The 25,350-nt window shown below is 37.4% G+C and overlaps 1 protein-coding gene across 5 annotated transcripts in view; it reads left to right on the top strand.

Annotated features, from left to right (window-relative positions):
• The first annotated feature begins 9,218 nt into the window (after positions 1 to 9,218).
• Positions 9,219 to 25,350, top strand: part of Rab28 (RAB28, member RAS oncogene family) — an 85,539-nt gene continuing 69,407 nt past the window's right edge. For 3 of the 5 annotated variants that reach the window (XM_021162258.2, XM_021162255.2, XM_021162256.1), the window contains exons 1-3: positions 9,219 to 9,493; positions 13,720 to 13,816; positions 18,977 to 19,065. In XM_021162258.2, the coding sequence (XP_021017917.1) occupies positions 9,419 to 9,493; positions 13,720 to 13,816; positions 18,977 to 19,065 (261 nt within the window). In that variant the 5' untranslated portion in view covers positions 9,219 to 9,418. The remainder of the gene's footprint in view (positions 9,494 to 13,719; positions 13,817 to 18,976; positions 19,066 to 25,350) is intronic. The other 2 variants (XM_029477334.1, XM_029477333.1) reach the window with 1 other exon arrangement.

Here is a 25,350-nt window from a genome sequence, read left to right as displayed (position 1 = left end):
GACCACAACATATTTCTCATCTGTTCCCAGGAAAGGATTATTATTAATTGTCTTCTTTTATTGTTGATTTATTTTTCATCTTTTCTTTACTAATTTCAAGTGACATTTATGTTGACTGTAAAATATCTAATACTAAAGTATATATCATGGGAAGTCATAATTCTTTATAATTATTAATAGGGATTTATAGCTTGGTTTATATCCCTCTACTTTTTGTTTTCCTATGCATTTACAATCACACATATGCACACATATAATTTTAGGTAACGCATTGATTCCCTGATAATTTAGGTGCATTGTTCGGATAGCCTTCTGGGCTCAATGCAAAATGGAGGACTCCCTTCACTAGCAAAACTTATCCTTCTCTGACATTGTCTGAGGAGTTCAAAAACTCCCACATGCCTCTACCTGCAAAATGTCATGCAACCTTGGTTAAGATTACAGGTTCAACTTCCTTTCTCCTGAGATTCCTGGAATGCCTCTTTGCTAATGAGGGATTGCAGTACTTTAAGCCTCCAGCCAATGACATTTGTTCATCCTGGATATTCTGACCCCTATCCCCCAAACATTATATAAACCTTATCACCTCATGTTAACTTGATCTGCCTCCTGCAGCTGGTCCAGGTGTCATTTCCACATGCACTCACAGGGCTTCTGAACCCTGTCTGTCATCTCTGCTCCCTTTGCCCTTGTGGATGGATATTGATTAATGATCCCCAGGGGCAAGCAGGGTCACAGTGAATACATATTTACACAAATATTAGTATAAATCTTGAATCACCCAAAAGTACACATGTCCACACGACTGTGGATCAGATCAAGAAAGGACAGTCCTCCTGCTCCAAAACGTTCTTTTCTAGAGGCAATGGTTGTTTTGACTTCTAATGACAGCAGACTTTTAAACTTTGCATGAAAATAATCATAGAAGTTGTTCTCATTTGTATCCAAATTCTCTTATTCAATATTATATTAAATAAGTGGCTAAAGGGGTAAGAATTAAGTGATGGTGAGGTGCATGCCCCTGAGTGGGATGGCTCTATCACTCCCTGCTAGGCTCAGGGAGCATCACTGAAGAGGTCTTGGGAAGAGCCAGAGAATGGGGAGATAGAAAACAAAAAGATAACTTTTTAGTTAGATAACACGACATAGCCATTGTACTCATGAACTCACAGCAACCATGGTTATCAGCACAAGATATGTACAAGATTAAAGGTTATTGAGGGAGAGGGTGTCATTTTCCTCAATATTGTAGCCACTGACTTCTCTCGCTCCAGCAAATATCCTCTTACCGACACTCAGGCAAGAAGCCCTCATTAAACTCAAAGTGTCATACTCAAGAAGACCTGAAAGTTTAAGGAGGACCTACTAGGAAGGAAGTTTCCAGCAAGGGGGAAGAGGGAGGAAAGGGAGTAGGGGATGGAAAGATCTGTGTAGTGGTTTGAATGAAAATGGCTCCATGGGCCTGTAGGGAATAGCATTATGGGAGGTGTGGCCTTGATGGAGAAAGTATGTCACTGAGTGTGACCTTTGATGATTCAAATGCTCAAGTCAGGCTTAGTGTCTGTCTTTCTGCTGCCTGGGCATCTGGGTGGAGAATTCTAAGCTACTTCTCTATTCTCTAGCACCATGCTTGTCTGTGTGCTTCCTGCTATAATGAAAATGGATTAAACCTTGGAACTGTAACCAAACCCCAATTAAATGCTTTCCTTTATTAGTTGCTGTCATTTTGTCCCTTCATAGCAATATAAAGCCTAAATAAGGCACTTGGTATATAAGTGTATGAAACTGTCAAACAATAAACACTTTGTGCAATCTGTTAACCTCCATTGCTGCAAAATATTCTGTTGTATGATTACGTCATATCTCAATAATTGATAGACATTTGGATTAGTTCCAGTTTGGAGTATTAAGGATAATACTTCTATGGATAACATTATTTTGCATGACATTGAAGAGATTTTCATTGAGTAACTTACTAAAAATGAATTTTTAAATCAAGAAAATACATTTATTTATCATGATTTTAAAAGCTGGGAAGTGTGCAGTGCTGGGAGATCACTGTCTGATCATGGCTGGGCACACAGTGCTGGGAAGATCACTGATCATGGCTGGGCACACAGTGCTGGGAAGATCACTGATCATGGCTGGGCTTTCTCATTCTTTTCCTGTGTTCTCCTACGACAGAGGGGCAACAGGACACCTTCGATGTCTTCTATATAGGCCCTAATTCCACTCATGAGAATTCTGTACTCATGATATGTCATCTTCTAAAGGTCCTACTTATCACATTCCACACAGGGATTAGATTACCAAATTTGAATTCGATGCTAGTGGTAGAGAAGGTCACACTATAATCATGGAGTGAGAATCTGAAAATAACACTGGCAAATAACACAGTTAAGCCCTACAGAGAAATTTATAGCCTTAACAATAAAGGGCCAGTTAGATTTTTCTCCTTTAGGATGGAATGGCAGAGATCCAAAAAACAAGTCCTGGACAACAGGGTTTAGGAGTGAGGTCAGGATAGCAGAAAGAGCATTACTGAGGTGAAGAGGGATTGACAGTGTGGAAAAGGGATGTCAACCCTTCCATGCCACGCTTAGCTGGCACACATGCCCATCATCAGCCATTCCTGCCTGGATCACTTGAAATTCCTTCTCAATGAAAGCCCAGGAGAAACAAATGGAAATGGTGGCAATAAAGCTGATATAATACTTTCAATGAAAATCTTAGTAACTTAAGTGAACATCTTCCTATTCTAGCCATTATCTCAGTACTTGGTCAATATAGGTTTGTTGACTTCTTTTCCTTGGTCTTCCAGAGTTTCAAGGTACTTTACCTACTGTAGTAAAGACTTCTCTATTAAGCTTTACTAAACTTAATTTGCTTTGTGTTTTGTCTTCACAAATAAATATCTTCATAGCAGCAAGTCAGTATCCATTATCATGAGGCATGCTTTCAAAGAAATTTGATGCTCCATCACAAATTATTTGCTCTCCAAGTAATTAATTTGCCAACTGTAAGTAAAGTCCACAGCTCTCTATTAAAATTTGAACCACTCTGTTATGTAAAGTCAATTAGATGGTGAAAGCTCACTACCTTCATGGCAGTCATCAAAAACTACAGTTCACACGGTGCCCAGACAAGACTGTAGGGGGAGGATTGGGTTGACTGTCCTGTACAGTTTCAGGTGTCCAACATATGCCAACAGTGCCATACTTCACAGCGATGAGAGACATCTCTACTTTCCCTTCATAAATGTGTTCGAGATGGTTTCAATGTCTTCTATGGACAACTTTTTCTTGCTGATGCTCAATTCACAGATGTACTTTCACACTTCTTGTGGTGAAGCTAATGAATTGTTTCTTTGAAGCATTGGTCAGTGTACCGGTTTGCAACAACAGTTACAGAGCTTAAAACATTTTTTTTAAGGAGTCTGCTACAAACTTGAAAGTTTTGAAAACCTTCTTACTTTCAAAATTCTTGAGAATTTTGTTGGTTTCTGTTACATTTACATCAAACATATCATATTCCTTTATTTTCTGCATCCTTCATGATTTGTGTGTGTGTGTTTAGAGCTTTATTGTAGAAAGGCAGTGAGAAGGGGGAGAGAGAGAGAGAGAGAGAGAGAGAGAGAGAGAGAGAGAGAGAGAGAGAGAGAGAGAGAGAGAGACCAGTTATGGCCACATGGTGGTGGTGGGGGGAGAGGGAGGGCTAGAGATGAGAGTAAAAAAGGTGAGAGCTTAAAGAGCCCTCCATGATTTGATAGACTAGTTTTTCATGGTTATTAGACCCCTTCATTTTGTTAGCATTCTGAGAATCCTTTATTCTATCTAGGGACTTTATCACTTTAAAAAATTTATTCTTTAATCTTTTTTTTACAGTCCAGACTTTATCCCCCTCCCAGTCCACCCTCCTACTGTTCTACATCCCACACCTCTTCCCTCAGCCCCCATCTCCAAGAGGATGCCCTACCCCCACCCCACCAGACTTCCCCACACCCTGCCCGCAAGTCTCTCAAGGGTTAGGTGCATCTTCTCTGATTGAGTCCAGACCCAGCAGTCCTGTGCTGTATATGTCTTGGGGGCCTCATATCAGCTGGCGTATGCTGCTTGGTTGGTGGCTTAGTGTCTGAGTGGTCTCAAGGATCCAGGTTAGTTGAGACTGCTGGTCTACCTATAGGGTTGCCCTCCTCCTCAGCTTCTTCCAGCTTTTCCCTAATTCAACCACAGGGGTTACCAGCTTCTGTCCATTGATTGGGTGTAAATATCTGCATCTGACTTTTTCAGGTGCTTGTTGGATCTTTCGGAGGGCAGTCATGAGAGGCCCCTGTTTGTTAGTATACCAAAGCATCAGTAATAGTATTAGGCCTTGGGGCCTCTCCCTGAGCTGGATCCCACTTTGGGCCTATCACTGAACCTCCTTTTCCTCGGGCTCTTCTCTAGTTTTGTTCCTGCAGTTCCTTCAGACAGGAACAATTCTGGGTCAAAGTTTTTGACTGTTGGATGGCAACCCCATTCCTCTCTTGATGCCCTGTCATTCTACTGGAGGTGGGCTCTACAAGTTCCTTTTCCCCACTGTAGGGCATTACATCTAAGGTCTCTCCCTTTGAGTCCTGAGAGTCTCCCACCTCCCAGATCTCTGGTACATTCTAGACAGTCCTCCCCCAACATCTCCTGGGGTTGCCTGTTTTCATTCTTTCTGCTGGCACTGTTTCAGTCTTTCTAAGACCAGGCTGACCCATGGACATCAGTTTACTGATGGCCATTTCCTTTGTTTTGCTCTATGCATAACGTTTCATTTTAGATTATTTGATCTGTGATTCCAAAAGGGAACTGGTAGCATAATTCCACAATTCTGCTTTCTGTTTTCACCAGAACTATGTCATGCAGCTGCACCTTCACCTTGGCTAAGAGAGCAATTTTCTTTTTTTCTTTTCTTTTTTCTTTTCTTTTCTTTTCTTTTCTTCTCTCTTCGATTCTCTTCTCTTCTCTTCTCTCTTCTCTTCTCTTCTCTTCTCTTCTCTTCTCTTCTCTTCTCTTCTCTTCTCTTCTCTTCTCTTCTCTTCTCTTCTCTTCTCTTCCTTTCGAGACAGGGTTTCTCTGTATAGCCCTGGCTGTCCTGGAACTCACTCTGTAGACCAGGCTGGCCTTGAACTCAGAAATTCGCCTGCCTCTGCCTCCCAAGTGCTAGAATTAAAGGCATGTGCCACCACACCCAGCTTTTCAAGATTAGAAGAAAAGTCACCTCAGTGGAGTGTGCTGGGAGTCCTGGGGGAGTCACACATGCACTGGACAGGCAGAGGGCCCTCACAGAAATGTAACTGCTTTCTAGGATATGTGAGCTTGGCTTTAGTAGATGTCAAATGGGCTTCTCCAGGGTTTACAGAGAGATACATTGCTTTTACCAGTGTATGGAGAGATGAAAGGCTCCACACCACCATGATTGCACAATGTCTGCCCTTGTAAGTTTAGTGAGTGGGCTAGGTACAGTGTAGTCGTAGCTCATGACAGTTTGCATTTCTCCTATTACTAGTGAAGTTCAGAAGCTCTTCATGTTAGTAACTCTTCTGTGACATTCTAATCCAATCTCACACTTGGTATTCTATTTGTGTGCATGTGACCTTTTAGTGACATGGACATAATTTCCAAATCTAGCTATAAGTTACCTGTGAGTTATATGCAATGAAATCTATTATTCCTGTTTTCAGCTTTATCCATTTACTATTATTTTGTGGTGCTGTAGGTCAAAACCAGGGCTTTACTGCTTAAGAACATCCTTAGCCTAAAGGTGTCTTTTGGTGAGCAGAATTTTAAAATGGTTTTAAAATTGTTCTGTGTGCATGATTGTGTGTAGTATTAATATGTATGTAAGCCAATACAATAATGATGTGTGTGCGTGTACATGTCAGGGACATGTGTGGAGGTCATAGAACCACTTTGTGGACCTTGTTCTTTTCTTTCACTTTTACTTAGGTTCTGAGGGTTGAACTCAGGCTATCAGACTTACCCATTAAGACATCCCTCTGGTCTGAGGTCTGATCCTCTCCTCTCCCTCCCCTCCCCTCCCTCTCCTCCCCCCTCCTCTCCTCCTGTCCTCCCCTCTCCCCTCCCCTCCCCTCCCCGCCCTCTCTCTCTCTCTCTCTCTCGTAACCACAAAGATAAAAACCAAAGATCAGAACAGAGGAAAACCAATGACAAAAAATAAAACAAAGCACACTTACACACACACACACACACAATGGAGTCTGTTTTGTATCAGGTCTGTCACTGAACCTGTGGACATGAGGTATGCCATGAAGTGTGTTTGATACACTCAGTGACACTTGGAGAAAGGTTTCAGTCTTCTAGCATAAATCCATTGCAGATAGTTTTCTGGTTAGGGATGGGACTTTGTGTCCACTTCCTATTCTCAGTGCTTGGATTTTGGTCTAGTTTTAATCTCTATAGGTCTTGTGTGTGATGCCACAGTCTCTCTGAGTTCATATGTGTATCAGCCCATTCTAGGAGTCATCTTCTATCTCTGGCTCTTATAACCATTCTGCCTCCTCTTCTGCATTGATGCCTGAGGCTCAGGTTTGATAAAGACATCCTATTTAGGGTTAAGTGATCCAAGATATTTCACTTTCTGCATATTTCCCAATTGTGGTCTCAGTGTTAATTACTTTCTACAGCAAGAACTAGCTTCTCTGATAAGAGTTGAGTGGTGCACCGATCTATGGAAATAGTAGTATGCCATTGGCATCATTTTATTACTATGTTGTCTTAACAGAATAACAGTAGTAGGTTTTCTCCTAAGACCCATGATCTATCTAGTCTCAGATTCTTGGCTCTACTAACAATATCAGGCATGACTCCCATCAGATAGAGTGGACATTAAATCCAGTGTGTGTGTGTGAAGTTTGTTACCTCCCATAGCAGTTGTGAAACTACTGCATCATTATATCTTGTAGGCAAGTTACTATTGTAGGACACAGAGTTTGTACCTGGGTGAAACTGTTGATTATTTTTCTCCTTTGGGAACCATTTCAGCTTCAAGTCGGAACAATAACCATTAGATTGTTAAGAATATCACAAAGGGAGCCCAGCATAATGGCACTCCCTTAATCAAAGGCATGTGGGACTCAAAGGCAGATGGATCCCTGTGAGTTTAAGGTCAGTCTGGTTTATTACAGTGAGTTCCAGCAAGAGGTCTTGTCTAAAGAAAGAAAAAAGCCTATAGCAGAATGTTTTCTGAAATTATTTTATCTTCATTAGTGATGAGTAATAATAAATTAATATTATTCCCATCTATGAGTTGTTTTAATATTTTCACCTACCTGAAGATTTTTGTTGATCTATTAGTGTCTCGTTTTTGTACTAGCTTCTTGTGATTGCTAGAGGAGATTACTATAAACTTGTTAGCTGAAACTAATACATCTGTTTGAAGTTGTGGGGACAGAGGTTCTAAATCAGTGCCACTGGACTGAACTTAAGGTGTGGGGGAATATGTTCCCTCTGAAAGATCCAGAAGGGAATTTGTTCTCTATCCTTGCCAGTTTCTTCTGGCCACCAGCATTCCTTGGTTTGTGGCTCCATCACTGCCATCTCTGTTTTCATGGTTATACTGCTCTCTCTGTCTCTCTCTCTTTCTGTCTGAGCCAACTCAGATTCCATTTCTTCCTTATAAGGATATATGTGAATGAATTGAAGTCTTATTAGATAGTCTTCTTGTCATTAGATCTGTAATCACATCTGGAGATTACATCTTTTACATAGGCTACTATTCGCTAAGGAGACCTTGATATCTTTACGTGATGTAGTCTACTAAGCTCTTCCTTCAGACTAAGTCCCATAGCTTTGTTCTCTTCTATGTCCTCAATGCTCAGAAGTGTTGTGAAGAAAGCAATGATCACTGATACTTGGAAGATTAAGCATTATTGAGTCACCTTAAACATCTTTAGAGTGGGGAGATTTGGTTTGATCTGAGAAGTCATACATGGTAGAGCAATGGTATTAGGATGTAGTTAGTTGGAAAATTTGCAGTGAGAAACTATGAGAGATTATTCTAAGGACTAGATGTTACGCATCTATAGTTTAGGTGTTTCACGAATTAACACACTCCTTGAATGTGCAGGTATTAAAATAGTTTGTAATAATCCCAAAAAGCTATGTTAAAATCAGTGTTGTATTTGCAAAGATCCCTGATTTCATAAAATGCCTGGGATTCTTCTCACAATCTTTTGTTTACTCTTTGAAGGGGTCTACTACCTGATCCTGTTATGTGTGCTGTACCTGATAATCCAATGACATTTTTATATTTTGTGGTTTACTTCTATTTTCCTTTAGATTGTTTCTTGGAAGTGTTCAAGTCTTATACACAAGATCTTTCCCCTTTTTACTTTACAAAAAATGGCTTTAAAAATTTAAACTCTCATTTAAATGCTCTTAGCTTGTCACAGATATTTAAAATACTGTTGTAACACACAACTGGTTTCATTTTATATAGCAGCATCATTCTCTGGAACTTCATACGTAACAGTTTTCCTCCAGCAAACTACACTTGTGAGATCCTGAAGGTACAACAGGCAAAGGAGGCCCTGATCCTACTATGAAAGGTTGTTTTAACAACATGGGAACCCCAGGGCTCCCGGGCCACTCTGAGGCTTGCAAAAGTAAAGACTATGATGGTTTACTCAGTTCTGTCTTACTAATGAAATTAGAGTCTGGGTCTTTAGAACGCGAAGAGTTAAAGAGGGTAAAAGCGGCCAGCACTAGAGCCCCAGGTCACTCTAAATCTACAACAACGTCTCCCCCTCCGCTGAGCCCACCAGCCTCCTGGTGGGTGCTCACCTTCACCGACAGGAAGGATCCTGTGCACGCGCAGCCCGAAGCGTCCCCGGCTGCCCAGAGACAGACCCCGCCCCCGCACCTCTTCCAGGCTCCAGGCTTCCAAGGCGACAAATACCATGTCCCCGCCCCCTTGGACTAAATCAATCATGTGAGTTATGTTCTCAGACCTCATGAAAACAAGAAAGAAGGGCAGGGCACCCGAGAGCTACTCTTCTCTAATGCGGTTTCACTTCACTGTAAAAAAAACACTAACTTTTGTCTCCTAGCCAATGTTCCCCGCGAGCAAACCGGGACGCCCGGTCTCCATCTACGTACTCCCCCATTGCAGTGTGATGGTTGGAGCGGGGGCGGGGCGTCTTTTGAGTGACGCTAGGGGCGGGGCTTTCCGGGGGGCGGAGCCCTGTTGGGGGAGGGGAGGAGGGCAAGATGGCGGCCGGTGAGTGATTCTCCCTGGCTTCCTTCAGGGCCGAGGAGACGCCGGGGCGGGGGACCCGCTCGTACAGCCCGCCGGCCTCCTCACCCCCGCCCCCGGAGGCCTCCTCTTTCCCGTCCTCCACCTCGGGGGCAGGCCAGCATCCTCGGACACCATGTCAGACTCTGAGGAGGAGAGCCAGGACCGGCAACTGAAAATCGTCGTGCTGGGGGACGGCACCTCGGGGAAGGTCAGTCGTCCAGCGGGCCCGGCTCCCTGGGTTGCAGAAAGCTTGGTCCGGGTCGGGCGTGTCGGGCCCTCGGGGAGCGGAGCGCTGTCCAGCACTGCGTCCGCCCCAGCCTTGGCCTGGCTCGCCTCAGGCCGCGGCCTTGCTCGCGCCTGCGCCCTGTGCGCGTGCCCGCCGCCCGCCCGCCCGCCCGCGGGACCAGGCCAGCTCCTGGGGTGGGGGCCCCCACCCGGACCCACACGAATGGCGACGATGCACTGGCCGAGGGCCCTCCCCACACGCTAGCTGCCTCTTGAGTGTCCTCTCTCACTTTAGTTCCATTCTTAGCACCGGTCCGTGCAAGGGTTCATTCAATAGGTATTTATTTAGCTCCCGTGATGGGCAGGATGTCGGGGGACACAGGGACTTTAAAGCCTAGCCTTCTGCGACCGTTGGTTGCTGGGATGAATGGGCGCGTGCAGGAGAGGACACGCAGGCAGTTAGTCCCCTGCCTCCTAGGCCCAAGTTCTCGACCCGAAGTTGTGAACTGACATGGGATAAACATTGCCTCGGTGCCTGGTACTTGCTCTAGGGAGAGGGTCCCTAGCGTCTCCGAGCGACTGCGGGTTAACCTTCCCACTAAAGCCATGCCGGCTTCTCCGGGCGCCCTCACACCTGTCGCAGCACTCTTGGGGAAGGTAGCTTAAGTTCCTCTTCCTCTGCCCCTGCCAGCGTCCAGTCTTCTCCCGCCTCTGGGACTGCGCTGGAGTTGGACCTGGTTTCTGTGGTGACAGCTTTTGCATCATTCCCGGAAGGAAGCTTTGCACACGCTTTCGTGCTTTGGTTCTGAAATTTGGGCTCCAAAGCCGCTACAGACGGTTTCATTCTAATTGCAAAAATTGGAGTCTTCTGTTATTCCATTCCTTGGTTTCCCAGGATACTTGCCTGTAGAGCACTGTCCCGAAGAAAACAGTCTAATGTGATGCTATTTATTTATTTATTTATTTATTTTGAGCAAAGATCAGAGCTTGGCTGCTTCTGTTCAGGAAGTGCATGAAATATTGTGCACTTAAACGTTTCGAAGAAGCAAATTGTTGTACATCAGCATTATTTCTAAACATTAATTCAACAAAAGCTAGAATATTTTTATAGGTTTCATTACTTAGATTTTCTTTTTAGCCACACATTGTGTTTTTGTTTCATATATTCATTTGCATTTAGTGAACAACTGAACTTGCTATCCATTTAAAACCATGACACTTCAATACTATTATCTAAAAGACCTCCAGATTGCCTATTAAGTCTACTATTATTTTTATATTTAAAATTTAAATATATCTCATCAAGTATTTAAAATATTTGACATATTTTCTTTAAAGTTTTACTCATCTGTCTGCTAATATTTAATACATGCTGAAATTTATTAATAGTTTTCTATATATATTTAAAATGTAGACAGTCATACATTATTTTGCCTTTGTTGACAGTTTGGTGTAATTAGTTTTCACCTCTGTTAAAAGTTCTGTCCAGTGTTGAATAATGTATAATTTTTTTCTCTTCTGTATGGTTGAGTTAGGGTTGTCACTCTGCATTGAAGAATGAGTGATCTTTTTATGGTATCCTGACTCAGCCTTTATCTTCTTAAGTAATATATTTAAAATGTCATAACATTTTCTTCTCTATACCTTCAGAGATGAGCTTCTGAACCTTAGCCGTGTTCCATTCTTACCACAGCAGGCTTTGTTTTCTGTGTTCACCTCACAAGTTACTGAGAGCTCCACTCTCTGTCTGCTTCTTTTACTCCCTTTGGTGAAACTCAGACTCACTTTCATTCTTATTTGCATCCTCATTTAATTCTGTGCCATTTTGTAGTAGTTGAGCTTTCAGCATTTTGTCCCCACAGGCAGAAGCAATAAAGAATAGCACTGGGAAGACCAGTAGCAGTTTATGGAAAAGATGCTTCGTTTATCCCTCTAGAGCCATGTGTTTTTATGTCTTTCTTTTCTGTTTCAGATTTTCAATTTAATTACACATTTTCTTAAGATGTTTTTGAAGCAAAATATTCTTTTTGTTATCATAATAAATACAATGATACCCCTTTGGTATCATTTTAATGTATAGATTGGAGAAAGAGCGTTCCCCAAATCAACACAAACACCCCGTATATACACACATCAGCAAGCAAATAGAAATATTTTGGATATGGTAGCTGGTTGTTTACTCTAAGGAGGCCATTTAAACAGAAACTTGTGAGAAATTATTGAATATGAAAAATGACACTAAGTATAAAGAACTGAAGAGGAAGTGCCTCCCACAGACGCCGTTGATGCTCTCATTTTCATAGCAAAATGTAAATGATTTAAGAACCTAGATTACTACTATATGTGGCGTATGACTTAGACATTTGGCAGTTCATTACTTTGAGTTTGGAGGTCCTGTGATTTTGAGGCTTTGTGTTTGCTTTAGAGTTTTGAGGGCAGGGCTTTAAAAATCTGGAAATCTTGTTTTCAAGGAAAGAACTTTATTCAGAATCTTTCAAAATATATAATTGTTTTTAGTAAAATGAAGTATTTATTAGGTTTCATGATTGCATTTTCCAAATAAAATTTGTCTTGTTGTTATTCTTCCATGGCTTTATGCTCTCCCACTCACACTTGTATCCATTTCTGAATAATACTGAATATAAAAGCAATATATTAGAGAATCTTAAATGAAAGAGAAAAATACCCCAACGAACTATAGGCGGTGCATGATGTGTCTTATTTTCTTGAGTTTTAAACATTTCAACCATTCCTATGTGAAACATTTGGAATACTTGCAGAACTGTAAGCAGTGGTATTTTTCTCTGGACCACTGAGCCTCTGTGCAGATACTTTGGTGCTTTGTGTTTGCCAGACTCAATGGAATAATTAAAGCTGACGGAAACCCAGAAGATCTTTAAGAACCACATAGCTCCGTCTTTCATTCTGATTTCTCATTTTACTGTTACGAGCTTCAGTGATATAATCCATGCAGCGAGTTTATATCTAAGTGTTTGCCTGGACATCTTTCATATGGGAGTGTTCAATGAATACCTGATGCAAAAATCTTAGACATTTATTATAATTACATTATTGGAATGTTAAAGTTTGGAGTTAGAGTGCGCAAATTGTCCTTTGTGGGAAAAATACGGCCCTTGTGTAAAAGAAATGTAACTCACCTTGCTAAAAGGACTTGAAGTATGGCCAAGGGTTCCTTAAAACTTCTGTTCTAATGTCATAATTAACTATCCTAGTTTTTTTTTTAAAGGGTTGACTTTTAAAATAAAACAGGATTAAAAGAAAAAAAAAAAAGAGAGAAATCAAAAAACTAAAAAACCTGACAGCCTATCTTGAGACTTAGTGATGCTCCTTTCTCTACCTTTGGATAGGCTTTCAAGTAACAGCAGTGCATTTGAAATTCTTTATTCTGAGTTTAGAATCATTTCAGTTGTTCCTAGGAATATCTTTTGGCTTTGATAGGAAACGACTTTCTAAAGGAAAGCCCTGGAGTCCTTTAGTGAAATTTAGAGTTTTTTTTTTTTTTTTTAAACATGCATAGAATTTTTGTTTATAATATCTTGTGATTTGTTAGCACTGTCTTCAGATAAATAATAGTTATTTTGCCTGTTTCCTTTTAATCTTAGAATACTAGCCCTTTTATTTAAATGGTACACATTATCATGATAATTCCGTATAATTATTTTTGATGTCTTAAGTATAGAGAAAAATGAATACAATGTTTTTTGTAGAAAAAACCAAAACCAATTCTACAAGTAGCTTTCTCTTCCTTACTCAGTGTTTCTTATTATTAGCTAATGGTACAGCTATCCTCAGAGCATGTAGCCTTAGAAGGAAACGTAAGGATCTTTGAAAAATTGATTAAAGCAATATGTAAAATTGAGATCTTAATTATATTGTTGCTTTAGTTCCCATTTATAATTCTCAGAGTCTAATTTCCATCAAGGAGAAAGAGCTTGAAAATCAGAATAACTAATGAAATCTGATTAGATTAGGCTACTGTTTCCACTGCTGGTTATTGCAAGTGCAGTCAGTATTCCTGGGGAGGTTGAGTCTCCAACCTCATGACTGATTAGAGCTGCTAAAGGTTGTTTGTTGAATTCATTAAAGTATACATGTTAGTATTACTTAATAAGTTTAGAGGTGTTCTTATGTTTACATTTTTTAAACAAAGAAATTAATTTTGCTGTTCTGTGCATCCATTTTTTTTAGACCTCCTTAGCTACGTGTTTTGCTCAAGAGACATTTGGGAAACAGTACAAGCAGACGATAGGACTGGATTTCTTTTTGAGAAGGATTACCTTACCAGGTGAGAGACTATAAATCTACAAGACTGTGTAGGTCTCGCTCACAGGACAGCCTTACTAGGTAAGAGACTATAGAACCTTACCTGTGTGAGGTTATATAAGTCTCACAGGAACATTACATGACATCATCTATCATTAGCAACTAGTGTGAGTGTATCCTGTCCCCTTGGGTAAGAAAATGTTTATCAGGTCCCTATTCTATTGCTGTTACTAGCAGCTCGGCACTTCTCTTTTTTGAGAATAAACAATAGTTGCTTATAAAATTCCAGAAAGCTTTAAAAAATTAAATGCTATACATTTGTTGACTGCTATTGTATTAATGAAATGTAAAAATATTGGGAAGGCATTGAAAATACCCTTTTGATTAGCTTCTATTCAGTTTTTTGTTTGGAAGTTGGAAGCGAAGTATTATGTAGCTGTGGAACTTCTGTGCTCTAATATGTGAATGCTGTTTTATGCAAGGCAGCATGAAATTGCTGGCATTTAATAGACCACTAAAATTTAGGGTCCCTAGGCACTCATAAAAGTACAGTTTGAGCATTCACGATGTTTCAGTTCACCATGCAAAGAAACTATTTAGATGCCAGTTGCAGCACATTTTGTGGGAAATACAGGGAAATAATAACACCAAGAGAGTGGTTTATGTTTTAGGTTAGTTTCTGAACAATTGGAGCTTTAAAATGTATCTATTTAATTTCAGTGATTAAATGACATTTCAAATAGTTTATTAAAAGTATTATCTTGATTGATTTTTTACAAACCATCACTGTCTCTTCTGTGAATTAAGAGGTCGCAATTGTAATAGCAGATTATTTATACTGAAATGTGAATAAGTTTCAGTATTACTAGGATTAATTCCCCATCTATTGGTAACTTCCTATAAAAATTATAGAGCAGTTCAGGAAAGCTTTTGGCAATTTTAGATATTATTTGTATCTCATTACTGCTATCTCCTGTTATGTTTTTTGATGGTTTATGATTGGATCTCAATCCAAAATAGGTTAGGTGATACAGTATGAGAAAAAAAAATCTAAATTCTAATTTTTCTACTACTCAATTATTGTTCAGAGGTTTAATGAGAAGCATGTGTGTAGTATGTTCATTATTTCATTTATATTTTATTTTCCTGTATTCAAGATTGAAAATATCATTTTACTTGCTCATATGGAGTGAGCAGTTGCTAATAGGATAGATACATGCATAGATACATACTGAAAACATCAGTGCCTAAGCCTGACACAGTGATTCTAGTTGTTGGATACAGAGAGCCTAAATAGTTCTTTTTCTGGGATGATTAATTAATTAGTCAAAGCACCAAGTTACCTCTTAGTTTTGTTTAAATTTTCTAATTTTTTAGCTGAAAGGCTGAAATACAGGAACAAAAACCTACCCAAATATTAATATTATAACAAAAGATAGTTTTGGATATTATATATATATGATATCTCTGAACTGTTGCACAATGAGTTAAAAATCGTGACTACTTTGTAAAATATTATTGATATTTTTGAAGTACAAATTTATAACATGCTTAGATTTAGAAAGATTTTAGGTTAAAAATGGCATTAGGAAATATATGCTTTTAATGAATGTATATTTTAATTTTCCTTATGAAGTTTGATGAGTAGAATTCCAGAAAAAAATCATATAATTTTAGAAGATAGTTTTAGTTACTTAATGGATTCAAAATGATCACAGGTATTTCAGTTAAAAATTATTTTAGTATATTTTGATTTAGTATAAAATTATGATTTTATATAATATTAACTATATACTCTGCACACTGACTCCAGTTTTAAGTCATTGTAATGTCTAAGGTATGATGATTAGTGTTTGTATCATTTGTTAACTAAAACGTCACAGGAAAGAGTCTTTGAATTTATACTAATGTAGCATAGCATGTGAATCTAAGATTTGTTATGAATTTAGTCACTGTCTATTTATTCACATTTTCTTCATGCATCTTTTCAAGGTCATTACTTTGTGATACTCATCCATTTTAGTGTATTGCATGATCTGGTATGCTGTATAGTCTGGATGCAACCACTGTGCAGATTTTGCTTCTTAAAATAGTGTATCTGTTAGTCAGAGATTCTGCTGATAGAGCTTCTTAAGAGCCTTAGTCAAAATACCTTCAGGAAGCCTGTGGTACAGTCCAGTAAACAGCGCTCGCTCTACTGTGAAAAGGATTTCTGAGCCTTTGGCACAAGAAGTGGGGAGTCCTGTGTTTTTGAGTTCCATCGTGACTATGCAGCACTTTAAGTAAGGTTAACTGAGGCACCCAGTGTACTTATACAAGGGCACTGTTGAATCCCTGTGGTGGCTTTGACTTATGACAAATGCAACTTACCTCTCTTTTATCTTTTAATATAAATGCCACTTCATCTAATCTTTTTCCCTAGCCACATGTCATTTCTTAGAGAAGACAGGGGTTTTATAGCAGTTTGCATTTGAGATTAGAATGCTGACAGATTCTTTAATGTTCTTTATTTGTTGGAATTTTGATTTTACAAAATATTACATTGATTAACTGAGCATCTTTTGTATAGCTTTATAGCTATATTATATTGAATATATAATAGCTATTGCATGATATGCTGGCAAAACTTAAAGGTAAATAAGTTTGAATCATAGTTTTATGTTATTTTTGGACTTCAGGTACAAAATATCCATTTTATTTTTAGTTTTGTATACTAATAAGTCTAAAATTAAAATGTAGATGTTAAAGTATTTTTCTAAGAATATGAAATAACTATGATGATAATATTACTCATTGAAGATAAAAGCCATAGTAATTTTTCTTGCTAGATTTTTTGCAATTAAAGTTATGCATTACTAATAATTTTAGGGGAATTTTAGTTTTTAGTGACTGGAATCGATATCTTAAGAAAATAAAATGCAAGCAAATAACAAAAAGTATTCAGAAAGATAAAGATTTTAAAATTACTTTCTTACACAGATGTAAATCTTCTAGATGGCAATTAAGTGTCTGAGCTGGCTGCTTAAGTGACTCTCACCAGAATTTGGAAGCATACAGTAAAGATTGTTCCTGAAGTTATTAGCAGAACTTTTTATAATGTGTAATTCAGGAGGCTCTGGATATCAGAATGAAAAAGAAGAGGGAGAGGGAAAAAGCATCATTTTTGGATGCTAGCTTAAGCAGTAGGGATTATTGGGCCTTGAGGAAATGGGATTAAATACTTAGTAATTATTATTATTATTTTTAAAAAGATTTATTTATTTATTTATTATATGTAAGTACACTGTAGCTGTCTTCAGACACTCCAGAAGAGGGAGTCAGATTTCATTATGGATGGTTGTGAGCCACCATGTGGTTGCTGGGATTTGAACTTCAGAAGAGCAGTCGGGTGCTTTTACTCACTGAGCCATCTCACCAGCCCTACTTAGTAATTATTAGTGTGTGGCCTGAAATTTTACTCTGTGTGCATTACTATTGGGGAGGCTGTCTTTTGCTATAAACTGAGGAGTTCAATTTTGCAAGTGAAATGAAGAGACTGCTGCCTGTTGGTGCAGGCTTCATACCTCATTCATACCTTTCTAGTAACAGTTAGCTTTGTCCCCATCTGATGTCAGATGGCATCAGAAAAGATGAGTTTAGCTTTGGTTTTCATAAAAATTAGAATTGTAAGAAATTGGTTTTATGCAGTCTGTTGGCTCATAGTCTATGATATTTGGGTTTCAAATTAATAGAGCTAGAATGTTTTGGTCATAACTCACAGCCCTGGAGCTGCATGTATGGCAGTGACCACAGCGATAAACTTCAGTAGCTCTCATTAGTGCTAATGGATGTTCCTCCTGGACATCTCTGCCCTGTAGCAGATGGGACAGATCTACATCTAAATAATGGAAATCTTGTAATACAAGTCCACAGAAACGAAGCTGAAGTGTAAAACTTTGATGACTAATTTACTGTTGTGTTTTCTTTTTAGAAGTATAGTTAAATGGTAGAATGGACATTCTCAGATTTTAGTGTTTTACATTGATTTAAAAATTCATGGTTTTAAAATTTGTTTTATTTTTGAAGAGAGTTCATTTTTTTTTAGTTTCTAAATTTTTATCTAAAACGTTTTCCAATTTGTGATTCATTCTGAATGTACCAGGACAGACTTTGGAAAAAACAGTATAATTTTATGAGAAAAAAGTTTTGTACATAGTCTTTGAGTTTTGTAGTTTAATCAATAGTTGTATTGTTAAGAGAGAAAAGTTTATTTAATTTTTGTTCATGTCAATACATACATGAATTCAGAGATTGCCTTTTGGTGTTCTTGGTAGCTCTTATAATTCTTGTATGAGATAGAACATTAGATTATTATGAAGACTTTAAAGGACACATAATAATTTGTTTCAATCATCATACTTTGTACAGGCATGAATCATAGAGTTTAGAAATACACTTTGCCTATAATCACTGTTTGGATTCTTAAAAGAGCTCTTTAGCATTTATATTTTAGAGATTAAATATGAAATCATAATTATTACGTTTACCTTTACATATAACAGCTGACATTCAAATTAAAACTTCATTTCAATAGAAATTATTGGTACATTTTATAGTGTGTTTAGAACACGTGGAGTTTAGAACTGACAGCACAGGTCATAAGTGATTGGGTAGGTTGCTGTATAAAACTTTTATCTTTATAGTGAAAGTATTTTTCTTTCTCTATAGACATGTTTTATATTGATTCACTCTTTGAAAATAATCATTTTGTTAAGGCTTAATTGTGTAAATTAATGTATATAGCATTTTTTTTTAAATTTTATTTTTGCTTTGTGAGATGGGTCTCACCCACTGTGTAGACCTGGCTGTTGTAGAACTCCAGATCAGGCTGGTCCCCAGCTCACAAAGATTCTCATGGAATTCTGGGATTAAAGACATGTATCACCATGCCAGGCACTGAATTTTATTTTATATTAAATAAAATAATAAAGATGTTTCTATAGAAACATCAGGTAAAGTTTCCCCAGCACAATTTGTATGACAACAGTGTTTTCAGTTTCAAATATCTGACCATGTAAATGTGCAGAACACAATGCAAATAGATTTCAGTTTACTGTTGTTATTTAGTGCTCTGTGATACTGTGCTTAGCTGTTAGATTGTTAGTCTTTTGTATTCCTATTTTATATTATTTTTATATTCTAGGAAATTTGAATGTTACTCTTCAAGTTTGGGATATAGGAGGGCAGACAATAGGTGGCAAGATGTTGGATAAATACATCTATGGAGCACAGGTATGATGTAAATTCTATGATTGTATTAATATTTTGAATACTTTCCTTACAAAAGCATGCAGATAACACATCATACATATGTATACACAGAATTTTAATTTTAATTTTACGTTATTTAATGTGTATGGATTTTTAAAATCAATCAATTTTTAATTTATTTTGCTTGTATATATGTCTGGGCATCACATATATGTGGTGCCTAAGGAGGCCAGAAGAGGGCATCAGATTCTCTAGGACTGGACTTACAGATAGTTGTAAAGCTGCTATATGGGGGCTGTTAAACATATGTTCTCTAGAAAAGCAGTCAGGGCCATGTCTCCAGCTGGCTTTGTTTTGTTTGTTTGTTTTGAGATAGGGTGTGAATGTGAAGCCCTGTGGACCAAGCTGACCTATGGCTCAGAGGTCTTCCTGCTTCTGCCTCCCAAGTACTGTTATTAAAGGCATAGGCCACCAGGTTTGGCTTGCTATTTTGATTTTTATCTGATATGTAGATTTTATATGTGCTAGTCCTTTGGTTTCATTCTTTCCAGACTACATTTGCAATGGTTTGGTGGAAATTGGAAAATGCTTTAAAACTCTCTTGTACTTATTTTATTAAATACTACTGTTATAGGTTGAATAAATACAGTAATTTGGTTTCATGGCTACTATCAATAAATTGAATGAAATATTTAAAAGAGTATTCATTTAAGTTGAAAGGAACAAAATATATTTCTACATATCTGTCTTTTTGAACTGTGTAATTGGCTTATTAAATAATTATAATTCAGACTAATATATGTAACCTTATTCTGTACCAGACAAGTAGATATGGTTTTATGTATGAAATAATACAATAGTTTAATAATAATAACAGAATGTTTTCAGAGGAAAGTTTATGTATAAATGACATTTGGATATTTGCCTAATTTTTTTTTTTGGCAGTTTGACCTTGTAACAGATTTAATTTATGCTTGTGTAATTTATGCTGTGTCTTATTTATTTATTTATTTATTTATTTATTTATTTATTTATTTATAAAAACCAGATCTAATTCTATGGTCCAGGCTGGCTTGGAACTCACTTGTAGCTCAGGCTAGCTTTAAACTCATGGCAGCCCCCTTCTGCCTTAGCCACCAAGAGTTGAAATTACAGATGTGAACCACTATATGCCTGGCTATAATTTATGTTTTAATAAAATTATACAATATAAAATATGCATTAGCAAAACTCTTTTGGAATTATTTTATTTTTAAAGAGACCCAGTGAAGAATAATTACCTTTTAAATGCTTTGGCAGATTGCTTTTTCTTTCTGACAGAGATGTGAAGGATGCAGTGATACTATTTGTAGCATGTTTGTGGACAAGTGTAGATGTGCATGGCACTTACTGCACTCTTACACAGGACTTGTGTATGTACTGTGTATTTTTGCTTTTGCTTCTGGTTTTAGTCTGAAGCTTCTCTACGATCGTGAGACATGAGGGTAATCTCTAAATGTTCTTAGTGCTTTATTGGAGTTTGGTGTTTTAAGTATAGAAAGCACAATTTGCTTTAGTGAAACTGTGTTTCTTATAAAAATGAATCTGTAGGATAAAGACAGAACTTTACACAATTTGGCTCTTATCAGTAACCATGGAAAATGGAATCTATTTTATTCTATCAAATAATGAGAAGTACACATGAGATGACAGGATTCTCGATCATTTGCAATGGGCCCAGAGGCAGTTGTTTTCACTTAGGTTTGACTCTTAACATTTTCTTCTTTGTCTTTTGTACATTATCTTGTTTCTTTTGCAAAGTCTTTCTGCTTATGGTTCATGGTTATATTTATGATTATATGACCTAATAGTTTATATGCATTAACTTTTTAAAGCTGTAGCTCATTTTTTTTAGGTTCTTTTTTGCAATTGTTTAGAGCTTTTTCTTCTATGGTGCTGGAACATTAATTCCACAGCTTTTTACATCCCAGACTAAAGCTATACCACTGAGCTACATCCCTTGTTGTCTCTTATTAAACTGATTATGTTTAAAATAGATATTAGGCAGGAGAGAAATGGTGGGGCAGAAAGATGCAGGGAGCCACAGTCCTTGTTTTACTTATGAGAGCGGGTAGATTGGATTTGAAAATAACAGATCTTTTTCTCCTTGTCACATAAAATATATCTACAGGCCACATATCAGTTTTGATTTTTGTTTGTAAATAAAAATTGAGATGGTCTCTCTTCTAGTGATATATGACTCACTGTAGCTTATTGTTTTAAATTTAATTGTGTTTATGTATGCACAACATGTGCCATGGTGCACTTGTGGAGGTCTGAGAACAGCTTAATGGAGTCTGTTTTTGCCTTCCACCTTTGTGTAGGATTATTTGTTGAGCTGTATTGTCTGCTCAGAATAGGTTTGTTGGTAGACAAATAGAAGTAATTTATGCATTATTGGACAGATAATACTAAAGTTGATTCTTTTCTTCTTTGTTTTAAAATTATACAATATACTGTATGAGTTGGATTTTGTTATTTTTGCTTTACTTTAAATTATGTAAAATGTATCATTTAAATTATTTAAACATTTATTACTTTTATATGAAAGTAAATATTGTGGTGAAAGCCACAAAATATGCTATCTCAGATGTCTAATTTACTATATTCATAATATTATGCAATTATATCCTTAAGTCAGTATATATTTTATGTTGTTACATCAGTGCTTAAAATGTGAAGTTGTATAGAACTTCCTTCAGGTTTTTGTTTGCTTGTTTGTTTTTGATTACTTTTTTTTCTGAGATATTATTTTTGTTTGTTTGTTTGTATTTTGGTGTAGTTGGGCTGTCCTGGAGCTCACTCTTTACACCAGGCTGGCCTTGAACTAAGAGATCTGTCTGCTTCCCAAGTGCTGGGATTAAAGGCATGCATTACTACATCTGGTACCCAGAATTCTTATATTTACTTTTTAAGAACACTTGCGTTTGGTGAAATGAACTTCATTTCCTAGAAGAAAGTGAGCGTTATGTGCCTTCTTAGAATGTGTTATGCACAGCTCTACCTTGATGTACATGCTGACTTCTTAGTCACAACTTTGTTACCAAGCACGTTCTCTGCTGTGCTAAGTAACAGCATAATGCAGTGTTTCTGAGAAATTCGTTCTAAAAACTTGAAATTCTGAGAAGATGAAATAAATTACCATAAGTTAATAATAACGTAATAACCTTTTTTGTGCTCTCCAGAAATTCTAAACCTAAAAGGTATGTCGAATATACAAAAGTACATTTACCAGTAGGCGTGTCTGTTGAAGTATATGTAAATAATATACCTCAGCCAAGGACACCAACATTTGAGGAGTTACTTTTTAACAGGGCATAAACTCTTCATGCATAGTGTTTCAGGAGTTTGTTTTTAGGATCCTAGCTTAATATGCTACTTAGAAAACCTCTGGTTGAGGTTTTCTGACTTCTGCATTGTTTATAGAATTATCTTACATATGTTTCTTCGGTACTGTAGAAGAATTGTCTTAAATAAATCTGGGTCAGTAAGCTATAGAGTGTTGTTTCTTGTGTGCATGTGGATGTTTTTTAAAGTACTAGTATCCAGGAAGAAATTTATTTGAAAGATGGAAGTTTACTAGGCTTTAGATAAAATTGATCATTTTACTCCTAGCAACATTAAACTTTAGCAAAAGTCCTATTAAATAATGTAGGTTGAAACCAAGTGAACTGACCTCCAGAATTAAGCTATTGTGACAAGAGCTAGTTTTAAGAATTAAAATAAGTTTTAGTTAAATGCCTAGATTTTAAATTAACTTAAAAATTTCTAGAAGTCTTCAGTAAGATGTTATAGGCTATTTTCCCTAGCGGTTAGGAGCAAATACACAGCACGTAGTGTTTAGTGCCCTGTAACCTGTGGCTAACAGAGGCTAATAACAAACCTCAGGGAAGGGCTGGATGTTTCGTTTTTGTAGCTCTTTCCATCTTGGAATCTAAGTGGTTTGCAAACACTGCTCTACTGAGCATAAACTCAATGAAGTGTAGTCATTTGTGAGGTAGAACACAACTACTATTGTGCATCAGTGCCCCACACAGATGAGCCTGCTTGTTAACCACCAAGAAAATGATTTGGTGCCAGTATGACAGCTAGAGACAGATTATATCTAAAAGCTTGACTCTTGAGACCTTTTACTATGACTTTTTTATTGAGAAATTGCCAAATATAGCTATATTTATAGTCTTCTTGCACTAGCACTTCTTTAAAATGTTTTTATTTGAAGTTTTAAAAATTAAATCTAATTATATTATTTCTGTTTTTCTGTATCTCCCTTCAGTCATTTCTATTCCCTCTTCCCTTGGGTCCTCTCAAATGGATGGTCTCTTTTTATTTAATTATTATTGTTCTGTATCTATAAATGCATACATATATAAATATAACCTGCTGGGCTCATTGTACTAGTATTTTCTATATTGTAAGTATTCTATGTTATAGCCATTGTATAGTATCTATGATTTAATTAATTTCCCTGTGTAATTAAGAAATGAAATAAATTATTTCTCTTGTAGGTTAGATGAAAAAAAAAAGCTGAATCAATGACCTCTTGTTTTTCCTTTTTTTTTAATTTGGGTTTTATTGCTAAAGATGGCTGTGAGCCACCATGTGGATTCTGGGAATTGAACCCAGGTCTTCTACAAGCGAAACAAGTACTCTTAACCTCTGAGCCATCTCTCCAGCCCTGAACCGTTCATTTTTGATATTATGATGTATTCAATATTTTATAATTATTAAGACTATGATTACTATAGTCTAATTTAAATAAAATTATAATAAAGACTATTACTAGGAAAATTATTAAGAATATGAAATGTTAAAATTACGGTATCATTTGCCAATTGTAATGAAATTATAATAAAGATGAGGAAAAGTTATTAAGGGCATGAAGTATTGCCACGAATGTGTGTTACTTACAAGCAGCAATCAGTTATTTACCTTGAGAATGCTGTGTAGTTGTTGTCATGACTAATGCCTATTTAAATACATGAAGCAGATGCAGACAGTGCTCCCTAAAGTAACCTTGCATTCATGTAGAAGAGTCTGGAACGTTACAAAGCGAAGTGGTCGTGTCTTCTTGAAACTGAAATGGAAGGTCCAGTATAGCAAAAGCACTGGAGAATTGAAAGAAGCATTTCTTAAGGTTGAAGTATGCTTTCCAAAGGTCATTTGAAAAGGTTTGGGAAGGAGAGGAAGGACTGGAAGCTGAGTTAGGGAGGGAAAGAGAAGGGCAGCATGGAATAACGAAAGGAGAAAGATGATGGCCTGTGGGTAGTCAAAGGTGTCTGGGACAGGAGAAATGCTAATGCCTTACATACCCACAGCATTGCAAAGGTAATTAGATTCCACAGTTGCCAGGGTTGTTCTGGGGCTGGAGTTGAACTTACAATGTCCTTCACATCTGAGAAAGTTATATTTGTTTGTTATAGTTTTTGGAGAGAGTCAGAAGAACCCTGCATTGACTGATATAGCAAGAGACTCAGCTTTGAGGGACCTCCTGAGGAGCTAACTACCCAAGAGTGCTTCTAGAGGCTGGAGCTGGTAGTAGAGGCTCTGAATGTCAGATATTTGGTTCATTTCACCTGTATTGCCAAATTCGTAGCCATAAAGTTGATTATATATCCATTTGATATCTGTGATGTCAACACTGATGACTTTTTTATTCAGTCTGATACTGCTCACTCTGTCTTTTCCCTGTAATTGATTTTTAAAGGAATCTTTTTTTGTATACTTTTTCTTTTCTCAACTTTATTAATTTGTGTTCTAATTTTTATTTCTATTCCTTTTTCTTGCTTTGTCTGAAATTGTCTTTATTTTGGTTTCCTATCATAGGAACTTATATTATTGGTCTTTCTTCTTTTCTAATTAGTATATTCAATCTAAACTGGTGTATTAGTTATTTTTCTGTTGCTGTGATAAACCATCCAGACCATACAAGAGTTTATTTTGGATTATGGTTCCAGAGGGTTAAGTGTTAATCACAGTGGGGAGGCATGACAGCAGGTTACAACCAGAGGAATCTGAGAAATTATATCTTCAGCTGCAGATACAAAGTGATCCCCATCAGAGTGGTGCTGACTCCTTGGACTAGAGTCCCCTTAAGAGGAGGCTTTTGACTATTGATGTGTTGGAGTTCTCTTATAGAAGAATGGGGTAGGAAGAGGATTATTGGATCCTCAACTGAGATTCCAGCAGCTCCCTCCCACACCTGTCTGCCATGTGTATGTAGGTCTGTCCTAATGGTACTTGGCCTCTTGGTCTTAGAAGGTACTG

This window comes from Mus caroli, chromosome 5 (genome assembly GCF_900094665.2).
Source record: "Mus caroli chromosome 5, CAROLI_EIJ_v1.1, whole genome shotgun sequence".
In the NCBI taxonomy this organism is placed as follows: domain Eukaryota; kingdom Metazoa; phylum Chordata; class Mammalia; order Rodentia; family Muridae; genus Mus; species Mus caroli.
Note: the sequence above shows the minus strand (reverse complement) of the source record. Positions and strands in the feature narration are given on the sequence as shown.